The sequence below is a fragment of the Neovison vison genome, chromosome X (assembly GCF_020171115.1).
Source record: "Neovison vison isolate M4711 chromosome X, ASM_NN_V1, whole genome shotgun sequence".
NCBI lineage: Eukaryota > Metazoa > Chordata > Mammalia > Carnivora > Mustelidae > Neogale > Neogale vison.
Genome location: NC_058105.1, coordinates 65,761,581 through 65,774,876, shown reverse-complemented (window position 1 = coordinate 65,774,876; position 13,296 = coordinate 65,761,581). Strand labels below are relative to the sequence as shown.

The 13,296-nt window shown below is 38.0% G+C and overlaps 1 protein-coding gene across 6 annotated transcripts in view; it reads right to left on the bottom strand.

Annotated features, from left to right (window-relative positions):
* The window catches only part of ATRX (ATRX chromatin remodeler), a 300,930-nt gene that overhangs the window by 116,408 nt on the left and 171,226 nt on the right, over window positions 1-13,296 (bottom strand). For all 6 annotated transcript variants that reach the window (XM_044234659.1, XM_044234661.1, XM_044234660.1 and 3 more), the window contains 2 exons: window positions 6,923-7,064; window positions 5,750-5,859 (listed from right to left, as the gene is read on the bottom strand). In XM_044234659.1, the coding sequence (XP_044090594.1) occupies window positions 5,750-5,859; window positions 6,923-7,064 (252 nt within the window). The remainder of the gene's footprint in view (window positions 1-5,749; window positions 5,860-6,922; window positions 7,065-13,296) is intronic.

Below are 13,296 nucleotides of genomic sequence, written 5' to 3'. Positions count from 1 at the left end.
GGAAGTTTTTAGGATCTCAACTCAGTAGCAGTTATAACACTTTTCATTTCAGAAGCAGACCTGAGCACACCTAGTTAAAAGATGCCGCATTCAAGCAAAGAATCACACTGACCACCACAGGCAAAGAGAGCCTCTACAGAAGGCTTCTGTGAAGGATAAAGCGGCCAGGACAAAACAACAAAGTACACACAGCATCCACTGGAGACACTCCCACAAACACCAGACCCTAGGGATCAGGGGACACTATATGTCATGGCACTACAAAACCTTTTCTTCATAAGGCCTTTTTTTCTAAAGAACAGGAAACCAAGCTCACTTTTCTAACACAGAGAAACACATACAGAGGTGTAGACAAAATGGAAAGATAGAGAAATTTAACCCAAATGAAAGAATACAACACGGCCACAGCCACATATCTAAACAAAACAGATATAAGTAATATACCTGATAAATAATTTAAAGTAATAATCATAACGATATTTACTGGACTTGTGAAAAGAGAGGAAGACATGAGTGAGACCCCTAACAGAGGGATAAGAAATAATATAGTAGAGATAAAAGGCTTAATAAATGAAATGAGGGGTGCCTTGGTGGATCAGTTAGTTAAGTGCATATGCCTTTAGCTCAAGTCACGATCCTGGGGTCCTGGGATGGAGTCCTGTATCAGGCTCCTTGCTCAGTGAGGAGACAGCTTCTCCTTCCCCCTTCCCTCCCCACACCCACTGATGCTATCTATCCTGCTCACTCTCAAATAAATAAATAAAATCTAAAAAGGGGGGCGTCAGTGAAATGAAATGAAAGTGAAATGAAAAACAGGTTAGATGGACTAAAATTTCTGTGCTAGAAGAAGCACAGAAATGAATTAATAATGACCTGGAAGAGAGAGTGTAATGGAAAGTAATCAGGCTAAGCAAAACAGAAAAAAATATTATGCAAAATGAGAAGTGACAGGGAAATGAGTGACTCCATCGAACATAACAAGATTTGTATTACAGGAATCCCAAAGGAAAATGACAGAGGAAAGAGGGCAGAAAATTTATTTGAAAAAATAATAGTTGAAAATGTCCCTTACTTGGGGAAGGAAGCAGATATCCAGTTCCAGGAAGCACAGAGAACTACCAACAAAAGCATACCAAGACATACTATAATTAAATCAGTGAAATATAGTGAAAAAAAATTTTTAAAGCAGTAAGACAAAAGAAGAAACTAACATAAAATGAACAACCCATAAGGCTACCAGCAGCTTTTAAAGCAGAAATTACAAAGTGAAAAAAACATGTAGAAAACTACATGGAAACAAATGAAAATGAAAACACAGTGACCAAAAACGTTTGAGATGGAGCCAAAAAAAAGCAACCAATACTAGCTACCTTAAGAGGCAAAAAATATCTGAAATAAACAACCCAATCTTATACCTAAAGAAGCTAGGAAAAAAGCAACAAACAAAACCTAAAACCAGCAGAAGGAAGGAGATAATAAAAATCACAGCAGAAATAAATGATTCAGAAAATAAAAAATAGAGAAGATCAATGAAACAAGGAGCTGGTTCCTTGAAAAATATCAATTAAATACATAAACCCCTAGCTAGACTAAGAAGTAAAAAGAAAGAAAAAGAAGCGTTGACAAGGATGTGGAAAAAAAGGAATCATCATTTTGTGGGGAAACAAACTGGTACAGCCACAGTGTTAAAGAGAATGGAGACTCCTCGAAAAGTTAAAAATAGAATTGCCCTATAATCCAGGAATCACACTACTGGGTATTACCCAAAGAGTAGAAAAACACTAATTCATTCAGAGGCATACATGTTTTTTAAACATACCATGTTTTTAAAAAGCATAATTTACAGCATCCAAATTATGGAAGCTGCCCAGGTATCCATCCATAGATGCATAAGGATGTGAGACACACACATACACACACACACTGGGATACGATTTAGCTGTAAATAATATCAAAATCTTCCAACTTGCTACAACATGGGCGGAGCTAGAAAGCAAAATGCTAACTGTAGTAAGTCAGAGTAACAAAAATACCACAGGATTTCACTCATATGTGAAATTTAAGAAAAAAAAAATAAATGAACAAAGGGAAAAAAAGAGAGAGGGACAAATTAAGAAAAAGACCCTTACTTAGAGAGAACAAAGTAATGGTTACCAGAGGGGAGGGTGGTAAGGGGAGAGAAGAAATAGATGATGGGGACTAAGGGGTGCACTTGTCATAATGAGCACTGAGTGATGTATGGAATTAGTGATAACTATACTTCATTATCTGAAACTAACAGAACACTGTACATTAACTGAATGGAATTAAAAACTTAAAAGCCAATGCAGGGGTGGTTCAACACCTACAAATCAATCAACGTGATATGCCGCATTAATAAAAGAAAGCATAAGAACCATATGATCCTCACAAGAGATGCGGAAAAAGCATGACAAAATATAGCATCCTTTCTTAATAAAAATTCTCAAGAAAGTAGGGATAGTTTGCAACCTACCTCAACATCATAAAGGCCATATATGAAAGACTCACAGCTAACATCATCCTCAATGAGGAAAAGCTGAAGAGTTTTCCCCTAAGGCTAGGAACATAACAGGAATGTTCACTCTAACCACCCTTATTCAACATAGAACTGGAAGTCTAGTCTCAGCACAAAAAGAAATAAAAGGTATCCAAATCAGCAAGGAAGAAGGAAAACATTCAGTCTTTGCAGACAACATGATACTCTGTAGAAAACCTGAAAGACTCCAAGAAAAAACTGATAGAACTGACACACAAATTCAGCAAAGTCAGGATATTAAAAGCAATTTACAGAACTCTGCTTCATGTCTACACACCAACAATTAAGCAGCAAAAAGAATAATTAAGGAATTGATCCCATTTATGATTGCACCAAAAAACACAAGATACCTAAGAATAGCCTAACCAAAGAGGTAAAAGATTTATACTCTGAAAACTACAGAACATTTATCAAAGACACTGAAGAGGACACAAAGAAATGGAAAAATATTCCATTCTCATGGATAGGAAGAACAAACATTGTTGAAATGTCTATACCACTGAAAGCATCTACACATTTAATGCAACCCCTATCAAAATACCATTAGTATTTTTCACAGAGCTAGAACAAACAATCCTAAAATTTGTATGGAACCACAAAACACCCCAAATAGCCAAAGCAATCTTGAAGTTGGAGGCATCATGATTTCAGATCTCAGGCTGTATTACAAAGCTATAATAACCAAGACAGTATGGTACTTGCCTGAAAACAGATACATAAAGCAATGAAACAGAATAGAGAACCCAGAAGTGGAACCACAACTATATGGTCAACTGACAAAGCAGGAAGGAATATCCAATGGAAATAAGACAGTCTCTTCAACAAATGGTGCTGGGAAAAATGGACAGCAACAGGCAAAGAATGAAACTGGACTACTTATTTCCACCACACACAAAAATAAATTCCAAGTGGATGAAAGATCTAAATGTGAGACAGAAAACCATCACATTCTTAGAGGAGAAAACAGGCTGCAACATCTTTGACCTCAACCAAAGCAACTTCTTACTAGACATTTCTATAGAGATAAGGAAAACAAAAGCAAAAATGAACTACTGTGACTCCATCAAGATAAAAAGCTTCAAAAAAAAAAAAAAGATAAAAAGCTTTGGCACAACAAAGGAAACAACAAAACTAAAAGGCAACCTACCAAATGGGAGAAGATTCTTGAAAATGACATATCAGATAAAGGTCCAGCATCCAATATTTGTACAAAGAACTTACCAAACCGAATACCCAAAAAATAAATACTCCAGTTAAGAAGTAGTCAGAAGACATGAACAGAGATTTCTCCAAAGAAGACATGAAAAATAGAACTACCCTACAATCTAACAATTGTACTACTAGGTATTTATCCAATGGATAACAAACCTACTGATTTGAAGGGGCACATGCACCCCTATGTTTACAGCAGCACTATCAACAATAGCCAAATTATGGGAAGAACCCAAATGTCCACTGACCTGTGAATGGATAGTTAAGATATGGTATTATACAATGGAATATTACTCTACCATCAAAAAGAATGACACAAGGGCAGCTGGGTGGCTCAGTAGGTTGAGCCTCTGCCTTCAGGCCAGGTCATGATCTCAAAGTCCTGGGATCAAGCCCCACATTGCCTCTCTGCTCAGCAGGGAGCCTGCTCCCCCCTCTTTCTCTGCCTGCCTCTCTGCCTACTTGTGATCTCTCTCTCTCTCTCTGTCAAATAAATAAATAAAATCTTTTTTTAAAATGACACATTGGGACGCCTGGGCGGCTCAGTTGGTTAAGCAGCTGCCTTCGGCTCAGGTCATGATCCCAGCGTCCTGGGATCGAGTCCCACATTGGGCTCCTTGCTCCGCAGGGAGCCTGCTTCTCCCTCTGACTCTGCCTGCCACTCTGTCTGCCTGTGCTTGCTCTCTCTCCCTGACAAATAAATAAATAAAATCTTTAAAAAAAAATGACACATTGCCACTAGCAAGGACATGGATGGAACTAGAGTGAAATAAGCCAGTCAGAGAAAGACAAATACCGAATGACTTCACTCATATGTGGAATTTAGGAAACAAAATAGGTGAATATAGTGAAAGGGAAGGAAAAAAAATAGGGTAAAAACTGAGAGGGAGGCTGGAGTGCCTGGCTGGCTCAGTTAGTTAAGTGCCTGTCTTTGGTTCAGGTCATGATCCCAAGGTCCTGGGATCGAGCCCCACATCGGGCTCCCTGCTGAACAGGGAGCCTACTTCTCCTTCTGCCTTTCCCCGTGGCTTGTGCTCTCTCAAAGAAATAAATAAAATCTTTAAAAAAAAAAGCTGAGGGAGGCAAACCATACGAGACTTAACTGTAGAAGGTTGTTGGAAGGGAGGTGGGGTGGGCTAGGAGGATGGGCTAAATGGGTGATAGGCATTAAGGAGGGCACTTGTGATGAGCACTGGGTGTTATATGTTAAGTGGTGAGTTACTAAATTCTACTCCTGAAACCAATACTACAATAATACAACAATTAATATTGTTAAGTAACTTGAATTTCAATAAAATCTTGGAACAAAAAAAGAACCTTAAAAGCCAAAACAATTGGTTAAAATGGTTAAAAAATAAAAAAAATAAAGTGTTCTGACTCACTAAATCTGTAATTATTATCTCATGGCTTAATATTACATATATATTCAAAAATATATATACATAAATATTCACTAATGTCATCTCTGCCACAAGTCCTGCCAATCAGAAATTCAGTATTTTATTTTTTTTTTCAGTCAAAAAATTTATTCTTTTCCTTAACTGGGTTAAATGATAATACAAGAAATTCAGTATTTTAATAGTGAAAAATAGTTTATATTCTCATTACTATAGGATCACAGACTATTAAAAAAAAGGAAGTCCATTTCCACCTCAGAATCTTTGCAGTTTTTACTGGCAATGCCTTGTAACCCCAATCCTTCACTTCATTAGGATCTCCGCTCATACATCACCTCCTTGAAGTTGCATTCCCTCTCTATTCTCTTTGAACACTTACTAGCTGAACGTACATATTTCTTATTTGATTAAAATCTCTCAACTGCACTACAATATAAGCTTCCTGAGGGAGAGCTCTTGTTATTCCTATTTACTGGCTGCTGTTTCTCCAGACCCTATAACTTTGCCTGGGACAGAGAATATAATCCAACATATAATCCTGAATTCATGAATGCACAAGAACAGAACACCTTCATGTTCTTACCTGTAAAGTCTTACCAAGGCCCATACAGTGTGCTAGAATGCATCCTGAACCTGGAGATTTCTTTGTTTTTTTTACAGATTCACAGCAGCAATCCCACATAAACTGAACACCTAAAAATGATAGCTTCACTGAGTTTAAAGATCCAAGTTAAAAATCTTCCTTCACACACACATCAAAAACATAACAAAAACTTGTAAGAAACAGAATCTTAAAATGAGATAAAGAATCTCTTAAGTATATATGAAATCCCCCCACCCTCACTAAGGTTAATTAGGAAAAAAAAGATAGTAAACTGAAGCATACAACAGGGCAATTTTCCTTCATTTGTCTATTCTATCACAGCAAACCTTCATTTCCTGAGAAAATCTGAAGAAACATATGAATAATCTAATATACAAATGTTATCTAAAATTTTATCTAATTTATAGATTCCTATCAAATATTATTTCAGGTTTATGGATTAGGAAAACTACCACGGAGATAATTTATCATTTCTCCTTTCATTCACTAGTAAAGACTAAAGAAGAAGGGGGGCTCACTACTCAAGGAGTAGAACTGTAGCACTTCCCTTATGAAGTCCTTCACTTACACACTCAAAACTGACTTACTGATTCCACTTTAACAAAACAGAGAGCAGGGATAATTTGGTATCTTTCAAAATACCAATGTCAGAATATTAACAAACATACCTGAAAAAAATGTTGAAACAGAATTTCCTTAAAAAGGCTTTAGCTAATGGTGGTTCTCTCCCTACCCTGCAGCTGCCCCTACCCAACCATGGCAAACTATATGAAATCCACTTGCAATATGTACCCATTTATATGTGGCACTTATTTCGCCTCTACAACACTCATTTTCTTTGCAATCATTCAATTGTTTCTCTTCATTTATTTATGAGCTCTACAAGGGGTCTGAGTTCACATCTGTTTTGCTCACCAATGTGCCTCTAGTGCTTACCAGAATGTGAGGCACTCAGGAGACACCAAATACTGGTAAGACTTAATTAAAAATGCTTTAATCATGGGGCACCTGGCTCAGTTGGTTAAGTATCTGACTCGTGATATAGGCTCTGGTCTTGATCTCAGGGTCATGAGTTCAAGCCCCACATTGAGCTCCATGCACTGGGGGGAGCCTACTTAATAAAAATGTTTTCATCATAAAATTGTTTCTTACCATCTACTTGATGTGGTTTCAATTTGATAACCATATTTCTATGAACCTGCACTAAAGGTTCTTTGGTTTCTTCATCTTCATCTAAAACCAACTTGGTTGTTATTGGACACTTGGTGGGTGAAGCATCTTCAATTTCTATCACCTATAAGAAAGGGAATTATAGTTAGCTAACTCACAGAAATCTTTCAAGCAATGGTGGAGTATTAGTGTTATTAAGGGAAATTTTCCAAAATATAGACATATCTATTTATGCACCACACATTCACTATTTTGGTTCAAGTAAGATCAGGGCAGAGCACAGGTTAATACATGATTTCCAAAATTAATACCTATATAAAGACTTTGAACCACTGAGGAAATACCAGTAATTTAACTCATCAGTTCTCACATACACGATAGGTACAGTTGTGAGAAAAGCAGTACTCTAAATAAACTATAGTACCAGCTTACAATTTTTAACAGACACATGGGTCCCAAACATAGATGCTTTTATCTTCCTAGAAGACATATGAAAATGTGCAAGGGCACTTAAGGTTGTCACAATGACTAATCAGGAGTGGTATTTAATACAGGCAGATAGCAAACTAAATACAGATGTTCAGTAACATAAAAGTCCTAAACAAGAACTGTTTGACCCAAAATGCCAAACAATTCCCACTGCAAAACAATGTAAATATGTGCTGTGAAAGGGAAAAACTTTTAGAAACATTGGTTTGAGAACCACAGGCTCCCAAAAAAGTTACAAAAATATAAAATATCCTCTAACTGTAAAAGGGAAACAATAATCTCAGGTTTCTTATATAAGAAGAAACAAATAGATATAAATACATGTGAATACATGTATGTATATACATTTTTTGGCGGTCTTATCCCAATATCTATCCATTACATAATACACCCAAGAACTGTATAAGGTAGGTACAAATATTCCCATTTTACAAATAAGAAGAAATGAAGGACACAGAAGTTAAATAACTTACACAAAGGCATATAACTATTAAGTATTACAACACTAAGATACCAAGAGGATTAGATATTAGAATCCTTGTTCTTAAGCACTACACAATACTACTTTAACAAAGGCAGTGCTGGTCTCAACAAACAACTTTATGATTCCATGAAAACCAATAAAGATCCATTATTTTGTTTTTTATAAGATTCATGTTTTTAAAAATACAGACATTATGATCTTTAAGGAATACAATTTACCCAGTATTTCCTTTCTTATTTAGAACTGTAACAATATACCCAGAGTAGGCCGGGATGACATCAGGTCACAGGAGTTCAGTTAGATAGTTATTAAACCATTCCGAACACCTACAAATCCAACAGGAGATCAAAGAGAAGAGCAGCAATTCTAGGAACAGAAAATCCACCACTTTATGGAAGGCAGAACGTGTGAAGAAGTAAATCCGAAAAGATGGAAAGATACACCGTGGTGGGAGAGGCCGGCTCCCGGCAAGCAGCAGAGCAACAGAACACAAAATCAGAACTATTATAAAAGTCTGCTCCACTGAGGGACATTGCTCCAGAGGGTAAGCGGGGGTGGAGCCCTTGTGAGGACAGCGTGGTCTCAGGTCCCATGGGGTCACAGAAGGATCAGGGGTGTCTGCGTGTAGCAGAGCTCGCAGGTATTAGAGCAGGGAAGCCGGCTGGCTATAGAGACGGAGCCTGATGAGTGAGCATCCCCAGGAAGACCACAGCAGCAGGATCTGGTGGGTTTGGAGACTCCAAACGGGGCTCTGTGCCAGAGATAAAAACACTTGGTCACAGGCCAGGTGACATCGAAGCGAGCCCAGAGACCAGGGAGATGGGAGTGAATGAGTGCTTTTCTCCAAGGGCACAATGAGGAGTGTGGGCACTGAGCTCTTGGTTTCTCCCCACCAGAAACTGGGAGGCCGCCATTTTCATTCCTGTCCTCCAGAGCTATACAGAAAGTGTTCAGGGAAAAAAAAAGCTCCCAAGAGCGAAACTGAGATGACTTAGCCTAGCCCCTGGCAAGGGCGGTGCAATTCCTCCTCTGGCAAAGACACTTGAGAATCACTACAACAGGCCCCTCCCCGAGAAGATCAGAAAGAACATCCAATGAAGACCAAGCTCACTGATCAAGGAGAACAGCAGAATTCCAGAGGAGGGGAAAGGAAAGCATGGAATTCATGCCTTTCTCCCCAAGATTCTTTAGTCTTGCAAAGTTAAATTTTAATTTTAATTTTTTCTTATGCGAATATTTTTTACTCTTTCTCTTTTAACGTTTTTTAACGAGTCTACCTTAACAATACTTTTCTTTTAAAAAAAATCTTTTTGAACCTTCATTATCATAGTCCTATTTTATCCTTCGTTTTAACTAACTTTATTTCTTAGAGACATACAGGGTTTTTTCTTCTAAAACATTCTGAGATACAACTTCTAATATCACAACATTCTGAAGACCTACAAATCCAACAGCAGATTGAAGAGAAGAAAAGCAGCAAATCTAGAAACAGAAAATCGACCACTTTCTGAAAGAAAGTGAATTCGAAGCACCAGAAGATAGACCATGGTGGGAGAGGCCAGCTCCTGGCAAGCAGTAGAGCAACGGAGCACAGAAGTGGCGGGGGTGTGAGAGGTTGGGGTACCAGGTGGTAGGTATTATAGAGGGCACGGATTGCATGGAGCACTGGGTGTGGTGAAAAAATAATGAATACTGTTTTTCTGAAAATAAATAAATTGAAAACATTTTTTTAAAAAATAAAAATAAATAAATTTAAAATTAAAAAAAAAAAGCTACTACTGCAAACAACTTTTTGGAAGTAGGCAGAAGTACTGCTTGTAATAAAATAATATCCATAAAACAGGTTAGGAAAGTTAATTTTTGTGGTTGTGCCACAATGTTAAAACATGGTAATTATAGGTTGTTTATTAAATAAAAACAAAATTTGAAGATTGAAAAAAAATCAGAACTTTTAGAAGTCTGCTCCACCCAGGAACATCACTCCAGAGGCTAAGAGAGGGTGGAGCCCTCGAGGGGACAGCATTGTCTCAGGTCCCACAGGGTCACAGAAGGATCAGAGGTATCTGAAGGTAGCAGAGCAGGGAAGCCAGCTACAAAGATGGAGCAGAGGAGTGAGCTCTCAGCTCGGGGTTACCTTAAACTGTAATCCATGGCACAGTCAGGACACTGCTCTTTGAGCAAGGACCCCACAAGTGGCAGATCCAGGGAGACCCCACCAGAAGAGTGGCAAGGATCTGCTGGGATTGGAGACTCTAAACAGGTCTGTGTGCCAAAGACAGAAATACGTGGTCACAGACTGAGTTAGCTCGGAGTGCGGCCGGACACCAGGGAAACAGGAGTGATTGAGATCTTTTCTCCGAGGTCACACTAGGGAGTGGAGCCCCAAGCTCTTGGCAGCTCTGGGCCAGAGATTGGGAGGCCACCATTTTCATTCCCTTGACCAGAGCTCTATGGAAATTGGAACTCATTCAGGAAACAAAAGCTCCAGACAGCTAACCAGAGCAGATTACTTAGCCTGGCCCCTGGCAAGGGAGGTGTAATTTTGCCTCGGGCAAAGACACTTTAGAACCACTACGCAGAACCCTCCCCCAGAAGATCAGCAAAAAATACAGCCAAGACCAAACTCACTGAAGAAGGAGAACAGCAGAATTCCAGAGGAGGGGAAAAGCAAAGCATGGAATTCATGGCTTTCTCCCCATGACTCTGAAGTCTTGAAAACTTAATTAAATTAAAAACTCTTTTTTCTTATTCTAGTTTTTTTAAAATTTTACTCCTTCCTCTTTTAATGCTTTTTAACTAGTTTATCTTAACAATACCTTTCTTAAAAAATGTTTTTGAACCATTATAATTATAGTCATATTTTACCTTTCATTGTATCTAACTTTATCTTTTGCATACACATAGGGTTTTTTCTTCTAAAAAATTTTGGGATACAACTTCTTCTAATAGATCAAAATATACCCTAAATCTAGCACAGGGTTTGTTATAATCTTCAGTCTGACCAATATCTCTCCACATTCTTTTTCTTTATTTAACCAACCAACTTACCTTATCAACTACTTTTTTAGAATTTTTTTTACAATTTTCATCATTACAGACACATTCTATCTGTGCAACGTGTTTACCCTTATTTTCTGTGTGTGTGTTTGTGTGTGTGTGTGTGTGTGTGTGTTGAAGTTTTTCTTTCTTTAAAATTCTGGGAGGTACTTTATGCTAAGAGACCAAAATATAGCCAAAATCAAGTGGGCATCTCTGTTCTATTCACCAATCTAATTATTATATATTTTTCTTCCTTAATTTTATTTAAATTTTTTTTTGGACTTCTTTTTTATCCTCTTTTTCTTCCCATGATTTGGGGTCTCTTCTGATTTGGTTAACAAACATTTTTCTGGGGTCTTTCGTACCCTTTCAGTAATTTATTCTCTCATTCATGTATTCTTATCTGGATAAAATGACAAGGGGGAAAAACTCAACACACACACACAAAAAAAACAAGAGGCAGTACCGAGGGCTAGGGACTCAATCAATACAGACATTGTTAATACGTCAGATCTAGAGTTCAGAATGACGATTCGCAAGGTGCTACCTGGGCTTGAAAAAGGCAAGGAAGATATTAGAGGAACGCTGTCTGGCGAAATAAAAGCCCCTTCTGAAGAAATAAAAGAACTAAAACCTAAACAAGTTGAAATTTAAAAAGCTATTAATGTAGAGAGAAAGAGTTTTCAAGACCCGCAAGGCTTAAAAGACTATACAACCACCAAGCCGACAGAGCAGGAAATATTCAGGGGGGGTTCTTTAAAAGAGGAAAAATCCCAAGAATAGCATTGAACAGAAATATAGAGACAGTCTACAAAAAGAAAGACTTCAAAGGTAACTCGATGTCAATAAAAACGTATCTATCAATAATCACTCTCAATGTAAATGGCCTGAATGCACCCATAAAACGGCACAGGGTTGCAGATTGGATAAAACGACAGGACCCATCCATATGTTGTCTACAAGAGACTCATTTTGAACCTAAAGATACACCCAGACTGAAAGTGAAGGGATGGAGAAGCATCTTTCATGGCAATGGGCCTCAAAAGAAGGCTGGAGTAGTGATTCTCACATCATATCAGACAAATTCGACTTCAAACTAAAGACTGTAGTCAGAGATACAGAAGGACACTACATAATCCTTAAAGGGACTATCCACCAAGATGACCTAACAATTGTAAATATCTATGCTCCCAATATGGGAACAGCCAATTACTTAAGAAAACTGTTAATCAAGATAAAGAGTCATACTGATATGAACAGACTAATCGTAGGAGATCTTAACACGCCTCTTTCAGAATTAGACAGATCATCGAAGCAGAAAATCAATAAAGAAACAAGAGCATTGAATGACACATTGGACCAGATGGACCTCATAGATATATACAGAACATTCCACCCTTAAACAACAGAATACTCATTCTTCTCAAGTGCACACAGAACCTTCTCCAGAATAGACCACATACTGGGTCACAAATCAGGACCCAACCGATAACAAGACAAAAATAAAGCTGGCGGCATCACCTTACCTGATTTCAAGCTTTATTACAAAGCTGTGATCACCAAGACAGCATGGTACTGGCATAAAAACAGACACATAGACCAGTGGAACAGAGTAGAGAGCCCAGATATGGACCCTCAACTCTATGGTCAATTAATCTTCGACAAAACAGGAAAAAATATACAGTGGAAAAAAGTCAGTCTCTTCAATAAGTGGTGTTGGGAAAACTGGACAGATATATGTAGAAGAATGAAACTCGACCATTCTCTTACACCATACACAAAGACAAACTCAAAATGGATAAAAGACCTCAACGTGAGACAGGAATCCATCAGAATCCTAGAGGAGAACATAGGCAGTAATCTCTTTGATATCAACCACAGCAACTTCTTTAAAGATAGGTCTCCAAAGGCAAAGGAAACAAAAGCGAAAATAAACTTTTGGGACTTCATCAAAATCAAAAGCTTCTGCACAGCAAAGGAAACAGTCAACAAAACAAAGAGGCAACCCACGGAATGGGAGAAGATATTTGCAAATGACAGTACAGACAAAAGGTTGATATCCAGGATCTATAATGAACTCCTCAAACTCAACACACACGAAACAGGCAAAAACAGACACTTCTCCAATCAAGACATACAAATGGCTATCAGACATATGAAAAAATGTTCATCATCATTAGCCCTCAGGGAGATTCAAATTAAAACCACATTGATGTATCATCTTCCACTAGTTAGAATGGCCAAAATTAGCAAGACAGAAAACAATATGTGTTGGAGGGGATGTGGAGAAAGGGGAACCCTCTTCCACTGTTGGTGGGAATGCAAGTTGGTGCAGCCTCTTTGG